The 17,057-nt window shown below is 45.4% G+C and overlaps 1 protein-coding gene across 4 annotated transcripts in view; it reads left to right on the plus strand.

Moving 5' to 3' along the window:
* The window catches only part of FHOD3 (formin homology 2 domain containing 3), a 607,453-nt gene that overhangs the window by 528,918 nt on the left and 61,478 nt on the right, over positions 1–17,057 (plus strand). For all 4 annotated transcript variants that reach the window (XM_075586421.1, XM_075586422.1, XM_075586420.1 and 1 more), the window contains one exon: positions 11,055–11,247. In XM_075586421.1, the coding sequence (XP_075442536.1) occupies positions 11,055–11,247 (193 nt within the window). The remainder of the gene's footprint in view (positions 1–11,054; positions 11,248–17,057) is intronic.

The raw sequence follows: 17,057 nt of genomic DNA on the forward strand, positions 1-17,057 counted from the left end.
TTCCCCCTATCTCTCCCTTCCCCCCTATCCCTCTCCCCCTTTTCCTCTCCCCCTATCTCTCTCCCCCCCTGCCCTCCATTCTCCCCCCTTCCCCCTCCCTCCATTCTTCCCTCCATTCTCCCCCCCTTCCCTCCATTCTCCCTCCATTCTCCCCCCCCTTCGCCCTTGCCCCTTCCCTCCATTCTCCCCGCCCCTTCCCTCTTCCCTCCATTCTCCCCCCCTTCCCTCCATTCTCCCCCCTTCCCTCCATTCTCCCCCCCTTCCTCCCCCCTTCCCTCCATTCTCCCCCCCTTCCCTCCATTCTCCCCTCTTCCCTCCATTCTCCCCCCTTCCCTCCATTCTCCCCCCCTTCCTACCCCCTTCCCTCCATTCTCCCCCCTTCCTCCCCCCCTTCCCATCCAATCCCCCCCTTCCCTCCATTCTCCCCCCTTCCCTTCATTCTCCCCCTTCCCTCCCTCTTCCCTCCATTCTCCCCCCTTCCCACCATTCTCCCCCATTCCCTCCCCCTTCTCTCCATTCTCCCCCCTTCCCTCCATTCTCCCCCTCTTTCCTCTCTCTCTCCCCCCCTCCCCCTCTCCCCATCTCTTTACCCTCTTTCTTTCTCTCTCTTTCTCCCCTCCCTCTCCCTTCCCTCGCCCTCTCCCTTCCCTCACCCTCTCCCTTCACTCTTCCCTCTCCCTTCCCTCTCCCTTCCCTCTCCCTCTCATTTCCTTGTCCCTCTCCCTTCCCTCTCCCTCCCCTCTCCCTCTCCCTTCCCTCTCCCTCCTCTCTCCCCCTCCTCTCTCTCCTCCCTCCTCTCTCTCCTCCTCCTCTCTCTCTCTCTCTCTCTCCCCCCCCGAAAAAAATTCTGCACATTTAATATAGTGGGGGGTTTTTCCCCAATTTTTTTTATTAAATCAAGGGTGCATCTTAGAATCGATGGCGTCTTAAAATCGAGGAAATAGGGTAATAAAATTTAAAACACGCAACATCTTCTTTATTAAAGTACAGAAAGTCAAAACATCTTCACCATCCGTTGATCCATCTTCTCCATCCGTTGATCCATCTTCTCCATCCGTTGATCCATCTTCTCCATCCGTTGATCCATCTTCTCCATCCGTTGACCCATACTGCACCGACACACTTTATTCGAGCAAATACCCGGTATGTACCTGGCAGATACCTGGAATGCGCCACTCCTAACCTCTGACAAGCCCCGTTGCATTTGCCTTCCCAGCCTGGGTTCATGCCTGGGTGATGGGCGGCTGATCTGTTAAATGATAATGATTAGGATTTAATAGGCTGCAATGCTTCGCGTGTCTACCAGATGGCATAAATTCATGAATTGTAATGCAGTTTATATATATATACTGTGCAGTATTGCAGCCAGCGGGAATAAAATGCTTCAATCCCTGCTTGGAAAATAACTCAATGTACTCGGGCAGAAAACAGTCACAAACCTCAATACACCCGGGTATATCCGAATTCGTGGGACTAGCCAAGCTCGAATAAAGTGTGTCGCCAGTGTATTTAGCATGGTCTCTAAAAGAAGATCTATCTTTACCAGCATAGTAGAGTTCCCGGGGATATCGACACTGAACCCATATAGCATGCGGTCTAACGAGCTGGATCTTGTGCATGGGGTGCTGTGGACATCTGGGTGGATGGGTGCTACGGAGGATGAGATGGGGGTTCCCTGAAGAGAAGCAGCAGCGTTGTCGAAGAAGGATGGAGGAGGTGACCTGTGGATTTCCGGGAGAGAAGCGGCAGAGTCGTCGAAGAGGGATGGAGAAAGTGATCTGTGGATTTCCGCAAGACCAGCGGCAGCGTCGTGGACGAGTAGTGGAGAAGATGGGCTGTGGATTTCCGGAGCAGCGGCAGAGTCGTCGAAGCGTAATCGAGGAAGTGGCCTGCGGGTTCGATGGGTTGGTTGCCATTTGTTTTGGCTTGAGTGTACATCACCGAATTTCTTCTTGACATAATAAGACTAACGTGTATTAAAACCCTCAGCCTTTGGGGTCAGCAGAAGGTTTTCTTTATTAGCCTTAGCTTTTCACTTTGGACTTGGCTTGTAAATGGCTCCTGCCTTTCGTTTTTTCTGCGTGACAGGCACGGCAGAGGCGAGTGGGTTCCTGCGTCCGTAGAATTGGGGTCGATCCATGGAAGCAGATGGCACAATGCAGTATCTGGGCAAGGGTAAGTTCAGATATAGATCATCGAGTGGTGGGCTATGCAAATTGTGTAACCTTTTATGCATGGCGACGAGGTACAGGTGTTAAAAGTGGGCATACTCTAATGTGAGTCATTAACGTATAAATACACCATCCATTTTGTGGATTCACTGCACATTGAATACACATCGATTAAACAACGAATATATATTCTTGTGCTTGTATTTCTTTCTACTCGCAGCAATGCCTGTTAAAAAGATTTCAAAGGATCTCATCATGAGAATTAAGGAGATGTACACGAGCGGACAACGAATTGCAGATATCCAACACTGGTTAGCTGCTTCTGGCCTCGTTGTGCCATCAACCACCGTGTGCTATCATGCACACGGAAAGACCAAACAACGCACGAGGACAACGGTAACTAACACGTAAGTATATTTATATTACTATATACTATAGTATATCTATCTATTATTGTTTATATTGCTGCATATAAATATAACTATATAGTATAGATCTATCTAACTGTAGGAGGACATGTGCAGAGGTACACCATGGAGACTGTTGTAAGGTGAAATTATAACAAGTCTTTATTGTGCCTGTCGCTTAAAACACAGCAAAAATCAACATAAGTGAAATAGTGAGCCAAACAAAAAAAAACTATCTCTGCTTTGGAGACTATCTACACATATAGCTCAGCCCTCTCTGACTGGGTTGGTTAGCTAGGCTCTTTACCAGCCCCAAATATATAGCATGAAATAAGCAGATATAGAAAGTCCCATAAATGAAAGTCTTATCTGTTCCTTGTGGTTTGGAGGGAAAATCTTCTCTGTCCCTGGTTCAGATCCCTTTTCCTCAGGGTGTGTCAGCATTCAGGTTTAGAAGTTTCCCTGTGTCTTGAAAGCAGCTCTGCTGTTTCTTCTGGCAGGGCTCAAGACAAGTGTCTCCAAGTTCAGCTCAGGTGTGAGCTAAAGGAGTCTCCCTTCCTGTCTCAAAAGACAGGCTTTTCTAAGCAATCAGGCTTCTACCAGCAGTTAACCACCACACTGCTGGATTAGAGGCACATTTGTGAACAGGGATAAATCCCCTGTTACATACCTCCCCTGTTTGTGGGAAGCTCGGGCTTACCACGGCCAAAGCCCATCCTTCCACTCTCATTCGAGATCTTTCTGTGACTTGAATGAGAGTGGATGGAGGAAGAGAACCCTCTGTCCCGCTGGGATTGGAGCCCTTTCTCCAGTTTCTTTTTGTCTCCTCCCGAAGGTGCTTGAGATCAGCACTCCTCAGTCGCTCAAGGAGGACTTTTTCAAAGTAAAGTCTTTTTACAGAGTGCGCGGTCATGAGATTTCCGTTGCGTCGGGCACTCCTCTTTTTGCAGACCAACTGTATGGCAACAGTTGTAGAGCAGTTAGGACTAGCCCGTAGAGTTTTCCGCTTTTGAAGCGGTCTTTTTGCACCTCGTCCACACAACGGAGTCGCCAGTTCAGCTTCTTTGGGACTGAGTTGCACCTCCACCGCCTTTTCCAGAGAACATCCTATCTTTTCAGCTTCCTCAGCTAAGGATTCTTCTGGCTTTGATTCTGCACTCCTACCTCTGTTTGTTGCCTGTTGGGCAGCTGTAGGTTTGGCTAGTGCTTTCTTAGGTGGCTCAAACTTCGTAATCTTGTTTTAAAGGTGCGTGGAGTCCCCAACTCTCACTGTACCCTTGTCCTCATGGGCATTAGTTACTGTGGGATACTGGTGCTTGGGCAGAGCCAATACCTTTTTTCGTATTGGAGGAATCTGTAAGTTACTGGTCTGCAGAGTCTCAACCTGTTTGAGTGCGTCTTGCAAGTATCTTCTCAGGGAATTTATCTGCGTACTTTGCTTTCTCTGAGCTTGCTTCCACATTTTTATTGCATTGTGAAGCACTATGAACTTCTTTGCTTGGGCCACAGTTACTTGTTTTAGTTTCTGGACCTTCTTGTGCTCCCTTTTGTGCCGGGTCACCTGGGTTCTAAGCTTGAGCTCTAGCGATGCTTTGGTGATGCTCAGGGTAGCCTTCAGTTTCTCATGCTGCTTTGCGGGGACATACTGGGTAATCAGACGTTCCTGCAGCACTTGAATTTCTTTAACAACCTGCAGATTGTCTTCCTGCAGAGTTCGCTGCTTCTCCTCGGCCTTCTTGAGGTACGTACGCAGACCTTGCAGTTGGTTCTGCAGTTGGTGCTCTGCTTCAAACTTCTCACCTTCCAAAAGTCTATTTATTTCTTTAAGCTCGTGCAGCTTTTCATTTTTTTCCTTGACGTCGTTTGTCAAATTTAAATTTTCTTCTTTGAGTTTTAAGTTTTTTCTTTGTAATCTTAAATTTTATCCCTTTTCAGTCTCTGTACTATTCAGGGCCTCTTTGCAGTCCTCCTTCCATTTACGCACATCTGCTTTGAGAATGACAGTCTCCTGGCGTGAGACTTCCTTCTCTAGGTTGAGGGTCTGAAGCTCCTTCTGGGAGACTTGGAGATCTGTATTAAGATTTACAATATTTTCTTTAGAAATGTCCAGCTCCTCAATGAGACTGTGGAGTTCCTTTCTGGAAACTTCCAGGTCTGTGAGGCAGCTGTTGGTCCCATGATGTGAGGCATCCAGTGCTCTGCGGAGTGTCTGAAACTCTTTCTGAGATACATCCACCTCTGTCCGGACATTGTTGACCTCCTGTTGTGAGGCATTCAGTTCTACGCGAAGAGTGTGAACCTCTTGCTGAAAGACTGTCATCTGCTTTAGTGCCTCCTCATACTTCCGCTTCAGCTTAGTCATCATTTTATCAGATTGGCTCTGCTTTTCATCCATGGCGGAAATAGTAGCATTTGCAGTATCTAGCTCAGTCTTGAGATCGTCCAATTCTGTCCTGGCTGCAGAGTACATTGCGAGCACATGTTCCTGTAGCTTCACGTTATTTTTCAGTAGCTCCGCGTAACCATCTTTCTTTTCTTTCAATTGTTCACGGAGTATATAACAGTCACACCTGGCATTTTTCAGGGCATCCTCAGGGCTGGTCAAGGGATCGACACTCACTGGTTCCGGCTCCGCTTCCCTGGGATGGTTGGTTGAGGGTTCCTCACTGTTGGCACCGGACAGACACTTCTTTGGGGTACATGACTTCTGCCTTGGGCCCTCTGGATATTCGGTTAACCGCAGGACGAATTCTCCATTTTCTCTAGGCTGCAGGGCAACTCGGCCCCCCTTTTCCTACACAGGGTCTGCGGACGTGTCTGTTCCTTCCACGGTAAGTGACGAACCGCTTTTCTTTTTCTTTTTTCGCCTTTTTGATTTGGATGACACCATCCCTTCAGGGATACTGGGGTCTCCATCTTCATTTAAAATTGTAGCAGCGTCACTGGATCCACCCGGCTTTTCTTGCATGTGATAGCTGACGGAAATATTCGGTGATCCACTGCTCCCGATCTTTCTCCTGCTGATCATATTCGTCATCAAAGGGAGCGGTCTTTTCGGTTCGTGCCGAGTTCAGACACCCCCACCAGTCTTGTGGTGTTTTGTGGGTGTGACTCGGTCGGGTTCCCCGTAAGAGATGTCTTCCTCTTTATTGGACTGGAAGGGCCACTCTTCCGTGGGGTAGGGTTCATTACAGGAACGCTGCATCTTGTCCTCCATTTTTAGGCTATCAGGTGTAATTTTCTTCCTGACCTCAGGAGGCGCTATTGCAGCTGTTGCCACTGTATTTGCTAGAACCCCCAATTGTGGTAGTCCTACAGGTGGGCATATTTTGCTTGTAGAGGTCGTAGCTCTCACAAGCATTTCTGTAGACTTTTTCTATCTTGGGTAAGTTTTACAATGTCAGCAGTACTGTGCATGCATTATCTCTTAGCAGGTATACAAGATGTGCAGTTGCTAGGTAAAAATGTCTATTTGCTTTACACCATTTACTTGCTAGGTGTAATCTCTCATTAGGTATGCTGAATGTGTAGTTGCTAGGTAAAAACTTCTGTTTTCTTTACACCATTTACTTGCTAGGTGCAATCCCTCCGCTTCAGCAACAGAATTTGGTTTTCTGCTTGAGTTCAGTAATTTTCAGTCTCAACTTTGGATATTATGGCATTCACACTTCACACTTTGGGTGTCTGTTTTGCTCCCAAGATATATAGCCAGACTTTTTTACTTGCAGAAAAAAAAAACATTCTTTGCAGTGGAATATTTCTTTCACTCCCAGCAGGGTGACTCAACACTCAGCAATTGGCTTTGGAATACCTTTTACACAGTTCAGCAATTACTTTTTCCCCTGTAGGGCAATTTTACACTCGGCATTTGTTTGCTAAAAATTCCCCTGCTTCAGCACAGTCTTGTATCAATTTTCACACTTTCTGCATATACTTCATTCACAGCTGGTAGTCCTATGCGGTGTGCCAACCTTTATTTGCAAAATCAGTACCGCTCGTGGGTCACCATCTGTATTCACTGCTTCAGCGAAACTTTTGAAAACAGCAAACACCTATTCCTTTTTAAGGGCTGACTCACTTCTTGAACCCTGACTATGGCTGGAAGGCAAAACCCCTATTTCAATTACCATATTACACTTTGTGATAGGCAAATAAGGTTTAGCTGCTTCAGCAGTCTCTCTCCTCTTGGGATTGGGGGAAAGAGTCCATCTGTGGTTTTGTAGGTTTCAGTGCAGTGTAAGTTTCCTGCCTGGGTGTGTATCCCTTTAATTCTGATCTCTGCTGCAGGTGAATCTTTGTTTTTGTTGCTCAGGTTTGTTTGCAAGACTGTATGCAGGCAGAAGCACAAAAAAAATTCCACAGACAATCTCCGGCCCTTTAAACTTCAAAGGCCACCTCTCATCCCAAATATCTGACACCATATGTAGGAGGACATGTGCAGAGGTACACAATGGAGACTGTTGTAAGGTGAAATTATAACAAGGCTTTATTGTGCCTGTCGCTTAAAACACAGCAAAAATCAACATAAGTGAAATAGTGAGCCAAACAAAGAAAACCTATCTCTGCTTTGGAGACTATCTACACATATAACTCAGCCCTCTCTGACTGGGTTGGTTAGCTAGGTTCTTTACCAGCCCCAAATATATAGCATGAAATAAGCAGATATAGAAAGTCTCATAAATGAAAGACTTATCTGTTACTTGTGGTTTGGAGGGAAAATCTTCTCTGTCCCTGGTTCAGCTCCCTTTTCCTCAGGGTGTGTCAGCATTCAGGTTTAGAAGTTTCCCCTGTGCCTTGAAAGCAGTTCTGCTGTTTCTTCTGGCAAGGCTCAAGACAAGTGTCTCCAAGTTCTGCCTACCAGCAGTTAACCACCACACTGCTGGTTTAGAGGCACATTTGTGAACAGGGATAAGTCCCCTGTTACACTAACATTATGGTTATTTCTGTTTATTTATATTACTATATAATATAGTATATCTATCTATTATTGTTTATATTGCTGCATATAAATATAACTATATAGTATAGATCTATCTATCATTATGGTTGGTTCTGTTTATTGATATTACTATATAATATAGTATTTCTATCTATTATTGTTTATATTGCTGCATCTATTATTGTTTACTGTAAATGATGTGCTGTACTTGTGGCCTACTGCACTGTAACTTACCGTATGGTTTTTTTTTTCTGTACACTGTAGGGCGACAAATAAGTGAAGAGAATGATGAGAAGAGTGCCTTAAGGGTCAAATACTCTCTGCTGCAAAATCACAATCTCACTGTATCCGAGACCAGCATAAAGAAGATGAGACGCAGAATTGGGTGGAAATATGGACGTGTGAGGTTAGTACTGGACAGTACAGGAGGTTAAAGTGTTGTTTAAGAAACTGTACTGTACCCATAAAATTATTCCTTGTCATTACAGAGCGTACCCTATGATAAGATCGACAGTGGAGAAACTTTCCAGGATTGCATCTTCACTTATGAGTCTACTGTATCGCTGGAGAGATTTGCCACCTTTGCATTCCACAAAAAAGGTTGCATATCTATGAAGCCGCATCCAAAACACCCAGTGAAGATGCATGTGTGGGGTGCCATCTCTAGGCGTGGACCAGGATGCATTGTCATCTTTGAAGGTAAAATAAGTCACACGGTTTTGCCTTATGCACTGTACTGTACTAGTGCGCAGTTTTTTGAGCATTTTTCTTTTCTTGTTATAGTAATCATGAATAAAGCTTTTTTCCAAGAACAAATTGTGCCTGACATTGTGGAATACATCACACGTGAGTTCCCAGATGGTCACAGTTTCTACCAGGACAACGATCCGAAACACACCGCGTCAACAGCGCATATTCTTGAGCGCGGTATCAACTGGGTGAAGACGCCAGCGGAGTAAGTGCGGTAACCGTGTCTCATTTTTTCCCACTGTTTTTACTGTGTATCTCTTTAACTAATTGTCCTTTTTTTCCCCCTCCAATGACAGATCGCCAGACTTCAATCCTATCGAAATGGTCTGGCATCAGCTGAAGGATCATATCCGAAAAGTCGTGAAACCCTCCAAAAAGGATGAGTTGGCGCAAGGCATAATGAGTTTTTGGAACGATGTACTCACCGTGGAACGATGCAATAAATATATTGACCATATTGCGACTGTGTTGTCCATAGTGATCGAGTGTAATGGTCAAGCATCAGGAAGGTAGTATGGTATAGTACTGTACTGTAGTATGGTAAGTACAGGCACACCAAGTACAGTACTGTATGATACAGGTAAGTATGGCACACATTTTTTCTTTCCTGAGAGAGCAGCACTAGCCATCTGGTTACAAAGTATTTAACCAGTATAGACTAGTTTGACAGTACTAACTGCATACTGTAGTCCAATATGGAGTAGCTATACTGTACACAATGCCATAATATGCACCTAACTGCACTAATTTTTTCTTTTCTTGTCTTTTCAGAGAAAAAAAGGATGTAAAGGGAGATGGGGGGTATCATGTGTACATTGTGTGAACTGTGTGTACAGTAAAGTGTATCTAAAGTGCAGTCATGATTTACACAAAACCTCCCCTCTCTCAATGAACTACACAGAATGAGGAAGAAGATAAAGACAGAACATTTTATATTATTATATATATTATTATATATTATTAATTAATATTATTATCAATGTGCATTATTCATGATTATCCACCGGCCCTCAATTTTCAACTGACAGAAGAACTGAATAAAGACTGCATTTTGTATTATTCATGATTATTTGTATATTTGTATTTTTTGTTCCTGATAAAATAAAGTAAATATTTCTTTACATTCATGCTAATTATAATCATTGATCCCCCCCCCTATACAAAGAAAAAGAAAGAATGACAAAAAGTGGTAATTTACTGCATCAAAAACATGAATCAGATTATGTTTTTTTTAACTCTCAATTTCACAGTGCTGTGCAAATCAGATTTACATATCAAATTCGAGAAGGGATTAGAATAAGCATTACTGTAAACAAAGCCTCAAAGGGTTGGGGGGGTGGATGGGTGAGTCATACGCAGTAATTATCAGCTAGCTCCCTTCCCAAAGAGGATTACAGAGAGGTGACTCAAAGCCAACAATAGGAAAATTAATGAATGGTCCCGGGGAGGTGTCGATAAGAGGTTCAAATCCTTGAGCGAGCCTTGTGTGTGTGCGTGAGGGAGGAGGGTACAGGGTACAGCTGCATGAAGGATTAGCTGTACTGTAGTTCAAAGACATTACATATTTTCAACAGGAAGGTCATCCTAATAATTTGATCCCCACACCCCCAAATACATAAAAATCACACAAATCAATCATGTGCAGTCAAACGCACAGTGTTGCAGTCAAAAGCTACAGCACAGATTGACTATCGTAATGTCAAGATGGTTGAGGCAGGAACATGTTCATTCATGTTGAGAAAATAATAATAAAAAATGAAGAGAAAATGTTTTTTTGGGGTCACTCTTGAACTTCACAAGCAATTCACGCATGCGCAGTAATAATCAACTACAGCTCCCTTCCCAAAGAGGATTACACGCAGACGCAGAGAGGTGACTCAAAACCAACAATAGGAAAATTAAAATATTATTTTTTGGTCACTCTTGAACTTTTTTTCCCCAATGAGCATTAATAATCAACACAGAAGAATACAGTAAATAAAAACTGAACATTATACATGTACACGCAGGAATAGGATGACAGGAATGTGATTGAAACCAGAAAGCCATCCGTTCAAAGGAATGGCGTGGGAGAGGTGTACTGTAGATAAGAAGTTGAAATACTGCAGTGCAGTACATTATCCTGTGTGTGTGCGGGGGCGAGCGAGGGAAGAGCGCTATATACGCCGAAATGTGATACTGTTACAGTACACGCCTATGCGTTTCAACCATGTTCAAATGAGACATACATGTATGTATAAATATGCAAATTTACAATTACTGCATGCGCACACGCAGACTGTGTACTGACGTAGGTTGAACTGCTACAGTATTAGACTTTGAAGACAACAGCTCGCGAACGCCCACATGAGTTTTTAGACGGTATTGCAGTATTGCTGACAGCGCTAAGAATATGCTAATATTACGAGCGCTAAAATACCGGAAGATATTCCGGAAAAAAATTCAATATACTGCATCTGCCTGCGGTTATCAGAGTTGCGCCACTACGGCCGCATTAGGATAAAGGCGGCCGCCAATGTATATCCAATCAAATTGATTTTTAGAATTACAATCATTCATGCCATTACATTTGGACTTGTCTTCTGGGCCAGCAGTTTTATTGCCTGATCTACACAGGTTTTTCCACATATTTAATAGTATTATTATTATGCAAGCATTGAGTGCATGTTATATTACAATACTCTAGTGGCTCTTATCATTTTATACTAAAGAGTAATAATGTGATAAAAAGTACATTTACTTTTTCCTTGTACCTTAAATATAACCTTTAATTTCTTATTTTTATAGGTTCTGCTCATTTTTATTATTTATGGGACATCCTTCACATGCAATTCATGAAGTAAAAATACACAAGTTCTGCAAAATTATTGGTGAATTTGCTTTAGAATATCGTACATCAAGGGATCGGGTGTTACAACAAAAGCAGAAATGGGCCAACCACAAGGAACGGAACAAGAGTAGAGGAAAAATTATCACAGATGTAAGTAGAGGGCTGTATGCTACTGCTATGACTTTTAATCTACACAAAAAACTATCTGCACATTTGGATTTTCAACTGAAGTGTGATATGTATTAATATTTATTATTTGTGGGGTTAAACACATTTCTTCCCAAGTTATAAAATAACGTACAAAAGGGAAAGTAAAACAACTTGCACCCCCTCATATTACAAAGGCCACCGGCCTATTAGCCAATTAGGGGTAACAGGTATGTAAACCATGATCAAATAAGTAAAAAAATATATATCAATACAATATGAATTAATCATTAAACATTAAAACAGAATTCAAAAAGTGTGCACAACCCCTTCAGTGCCCATATAACAACCTGCACCATCTAATAATGAGCCTAAGTGTTTTTATTGACATGGGGATTATGAAAACAAAAAAAAAAAACTACCGCACCATGTGTAGGTCCTCATCCTTTAGGGCCCAGAATGCCCTGGAACTAATCAATTTAATAGTCCATTAAGAAGAAGATAAATTCCTCCAAACAGAGATTTTCAACTGTAATGGGTGAGAGTAAGAAGTGTTTTTATTTTTATTTTATATATAGAAAAAAAAATTATTTTATATATACTGTATGAAAAAATACAAAAGTACACAAAAGTACAATTCAACTTGAAAATGATTATTTTTTAGATGTAATGGATACTGCTACAATGTGTAGGGGACACACGATGCCAAAATATATATAAAAATATAAAAAACAGCGCAAACCAATTCAATGTGTTTAAAATAATAAACACTGGTGTAAATAAATAGTCCAACTGTCCAACTGTAGAGGATGAGGGGTTAGTACAGTATATCTAAAAATAAAGAGAAGGAGCCAATAACGTGAAGTAAGTATATTCAGGACTTTCACAGCATAAGCACTGATTCTACTTAAGAGATAGTAGATACAATAAGCATATCTGTAGGAGTACAATCTTTAACCGCAGCCCACGAAGCTCTGGCGTAGTCAGATCCGTCTCTCCAACACACCAAATGCCGCCTGCTCTGAGGTGTCTTGCGGTGACTGCAATCAGAGCTCCTGCTCTCTCCCTCTGCTGAATCTCATATGATTATCAGAATGATGTTTCTTTAGTGCTGTCACTGTCCTTATGGAAATCGCTACTTCCAACCAGATAGGTTTAATGAACAAATGAAGTAAAAACTTCCAAACGCCTTTAAAAAGGCATATACTGCTGCGGCACAGTTTATTCGAGCATTTGCCCGTTCTGTGCCGCAGCAGTAGCCTGGCGCGCGCCCGAGTGTGACGGGCGCGCGCCGAAGCAGCGGAAGAGCGCCCTCCGATCGGGGCGCTCTCCCTACCGCTGCCGGGTCCGCCGGGTCCCCCGGAACCCCCTGCCGCTGTCCCGCGATCGCGGGACACCAGGGCTCCCTCGGGGAGCCCCTGGACACGCGTGCAGGGGGCGCACGCTCCCGATGACGCGTGACCGCGCGTCTATGACGCGCGGCACGCCGAGGGGCGGCCACTAGCAAGCCGGGAAATCTCCCGGCTTGCGGTACCGGCCACACTCGAATAAAGTGTGTCGGTAGTGTACAGTATACAGTAGAAGATCCATTTAAAATAAGACCATAGGAACTTGATCACATAACTCTACGCGTTTCGTCTAATTGACTTTATCAAGAGATATGTTTCCCTCTGTGTGAGAAACCTATATAGCAGGAACTGAGTCCTGGTTGGTTAATTGATCAAACATTGTCTAATCATATAGGGATCACACCCAAATGGCAAACATTCAACACACAATTAAGGAACCATTATAAAATCCAAATATTCAACATAAATGTTATAATAAACTTATATACAGGACAGTCACACATGAATGCAGTAATTAGTGCAGAGGGTAAATAATAAACCCTCCACCCAATGTGACTGGCCGACAAAGTATATATGTTTGAACCCAAAATATACATCATCTGCAATGCTGATTCAAACACATAAATCAGTATACACACTAATTAACAAACTGTGTCCCAAGCTAAGGGAAATGCTTCATTCCCTGTAATGTAGGTCAAGAAGGCAAAAATGGATATATCCCTCACAAGTATAACCAAACCTGAGAGTAACAGAGAAAGGAAGTCATGAATGAAAGTGTCAATATAGCACCTTTGTTAAGGCGCTATAATGCTGCAGAGAGTCAAATTAAAGTCCATGCATATAAAGATGAAATACTCAACGGGCATCCAAGAGAAAGTCCAAATGCAAAAATGAACCTTTGCCACAATTTCACGAGTCAGCTTAGCAGTAGAATAGCAGAGGGGCATCAGGGAGTACAAACATAAGCCCCAACATACGTTTCGCCCCTTCGCTTCGTCCGGGGGCTTTAAAACTGTGCATCCTTGTAACCTATTTAAAGTGCAAAAGCTTTGAAGCTAGCCAATGAGCTAAGAGGTATGCTGTGGTACTGCGCATGCGTTGAACATCTGAAATTGTGCTGGCATTACAATCAGCTGTACCTTTGCGATCCGACGCGTCATGTGTAGAGAGAATATGTAAATGCTCAAACTGCGTACGCGTGCAGCCGTCTAATTAGATTTACTGCTCTGTGCAATCCTCTTTCAAAGGGAGCACAAAATAGGAGAACACACCTCATACTTATTCCAACCAAACAGCGAAGCGGAGTGATGACAACAAACTGGATGCATGATTGAACAATTCAGACAGGCAATGCAGTTTCCATAATAGATGGATCTCTGCTTTGAAATCACAGAATTTCTGAAATGACAATGGCAGTTTAGAGCATATCCTAAATTTACACATGTTTTAAGTAAAACAGCATCCTTGGAAAAAGGACAGTACTAGGCCAAATGAGAAATAGAGCAAAATACAGTATAATGAAACAAAAGGCAAAAACACTGCTGACAAGTTAAACCACAACAAATCATAGCCCGGCATCTGAACTAAGACTCAACTCCATGAAGATGGAATACAAGTATACAGTAAATATGGACTACACATATGGACAAGGGGGAGCAGAAGAAGTGTGAGAGGATCAATCATAAAAAAACATAGCATATCCTGTATACTCATTAAGGCCCCCAGGCAGGAGAGTGCCAAGTTTAAAAATCCACCTGCACTAACGCTACAGGAGGGCCCTCTCAATATCGCCTCCCCGCAACCCCAAGAACACATGGTCTATCGCAAAGGTATATATATATATATATACAGTGTTCGACAAATCACCCAAAAATCTACTCGCCCAACCAAAAAATCTACTCGCCACCTAGTCTCGCCCCCAACTCTGCCCCTAGTCCCGCCCCCAACTCCGCCCCTAGTCCCGCCCCCAACCCCGCTTTAAAATAAAAGATATAAATAAATTACATTTAATAAATTCCTAGTCAGAACAACATTCATTTTTGACATAAATGTATTTATTGTATTACATTATACTACAATTAGACGTGTGTGTGTGTGCGTGTGTGTGTGTCAATGTCGGATCTAGAAATAAAAACCAGATGTGAATGACTAGTTTCCTGAACTCCTTAACCAGTGTCTGGACGTCGGCGCTTCACAGAGAGAGACAGACAGAGAGAGACAGACAGACAGACAGACATACACACACACAGAGAGAGCGGCACACCCACACACACACACACAGAGAAAGAGACACACAGAGAAAGAGAGAGAAAGAGAGACACACGGAGAAAGAGAGAGAAAGATAGACACACAGAGAAAGAGAGAGAATGAGAGACACCCACACTGAGAGAATGAGAGACAGAGAGAGTGCGACAGAGAGAGCGAAGAAGAGAGTGTGACAGAGAGGGAGAGGGAGACAGAGAGAGGGAGACAGAGAGAGGGAGACAGAGGAGGGAGAGGGAGACAGAGAGAGAGAGAGGGAGAGGGTGACAGAGAGAGGGAGAGGGTGACAGAGAGAGGGAGAGGGTGACAGAGAGAGGGAGAGGGTGACAGAGAGAGGGAGAGGGTGACAGAGAGAGGGAGAGGGCGACAGAGAGAGGGAGAGGGCGACACAGGGAGAGGGCGACACAGGGAGACGGAGAGGGTGGGTCACACGGAGAGGGTGACACAGGGAGAGGGTAACACAGGGAGAGGGTGACACAGGGAGAGGGTAAGAGGGAGAGGGTGACACAAGGAGAGGAGAGGGTAACACAGGGAGAGGGTGACACAGGGAGAGGGTGAGAGGGAGAGGGTGACACAGGGAGAGGGAGAGGGTGACACAAGGAAAGGGAGAGGGTGACACAGAGAGAGGGAGAGGGTGACACAGGGAGAGGGAGAGGGTGACACAGGGAGAGGGAGGGTGACACAGGGAGAGGGAGGGTGACACAGGGAGAGGGTGACACAGGGAGAGGGAGGGTGACACAGGGAGAGGGAGGGTGACACAGGGAGAGGGTGACACAGGGAGAGGGTGACACAGGGAGAGGGTGACACAGGGTGAGGGTGAGAGGGTGAAGGAGAGGGTGACACAGGGAGAGGGAGAGGGTGACACAGGGAGAGGGTGACACAGGGAGAGGGTGACACAGGGAGAGGGTGACACAGGGAAAGGGTGACACAGGGAAAGGGTGACACAGGGAAAGGGTGACAGAGGGAGAGGGAGGGTGACACAGGGAGAGGGAGGGTGACACAGGGTGAGGGAGGGTGACAGGGAGAGGGAGGGTGACAGGGAGAGGGAGGGTGACAGGGAGAGGGAGGGTGACGGAGAGAGGGAGGGTGACAGGGAGAGGGGGAGGGTGACACAGGGAGAGGGAGGGTGACACAGGGAGAGGGAGGGTGACACAGGGAGAGGGAGAGAGAGGGAGAGGGTGACAGAGAGGGAGAGGGTGACAGAAAGAGGGGGAGGGTGACAGAGAGAGGGAGAGGGCGACACAGGGAGAGGGCGACACAGGGAGAGGGTGACACAGGGAGACGGAGAGGGTGGGTCACACAGGGAGAGGGTGACACGGAGAGGAAGGGTGACAGGGAGCGGGACAGGGTGACACAGGGAGAGGGAGAGGGTGACACAGGGAGAGAGAGGGTGACACAGGGAGAGGGAGGGTGACAGGGAGAGGGAGGGGGTGACACAGGGAGAGGGTGACACAGGGAGAGGGTGACACAGGGAGAGGGTGACACAGGGAAAGGGTGACACAGGGAGAGGGAGAGGGTGGGTGAAACAGGGAGAGGGTGGGTGACACAGGGAGAGGGAGGGTGACACAGGGAGAGAGAGAGGGTGACACAGGGAGAGGGAGAGGGTGACACAGGGAGAGGGAGAGGATGACACAGGGAGAGGGAGAGGGTAGGTGACACAGGGAGAGGGTGGGTGACAAAGGGAGATGGTGGGTGACACAGGGAGAGGGAGGGTGACACAGGGAGAGGGAGGGTGACACAGGGAGAGGGGCGGTGACACAGGGAGAGGGAGGGTGACACAGGGAGAGGGAGAGTGACACAGGGAGAGGGAGAGGGTGACACAGGGAGAGGGAGAGTGACACAGGGAGAGGGTGACACAGGGAGAGGGTGACACAGGGAGAGGGTGACACAAGGAGAGGGAGAGGGTGACACAGGGAGAGGGTGACACAGGGAGAGGGAGAGGGTGACACAGGGAGAGGAAGGGTGACACAGGGAGAGGGAGAGGGTGACACAGGGAGAGGGAGAGGGTGACACAGGGAGAGGGAGAGGGAGAGAGAGAGAGAGAGAGAGAGAGAGAGGGTGACACACTCACAGACACACAGACACTCACTCTCACTCAGACAAACACACACAGTCTGTCACTCACACACACACACACACACACACACACACACACACACCAACACTCACCTGCACGGCAGTGGGCCCCCCACACGGCAGGAG

Source organism: Ascaphus truei, chromosome 2 (assembly GCF_040206685.1).
Source record: "Ascaphus truei isolate aAscTru1 chromosome 2, aAscTru1.hap1, whole genome shotgun sequence".
Taxonomy (NCBI): Eukaryota; Metazoa; Chordata; class Amphibia; order Anura; family Ascaphidae; genus Ascaphus; species Ascaphus truei.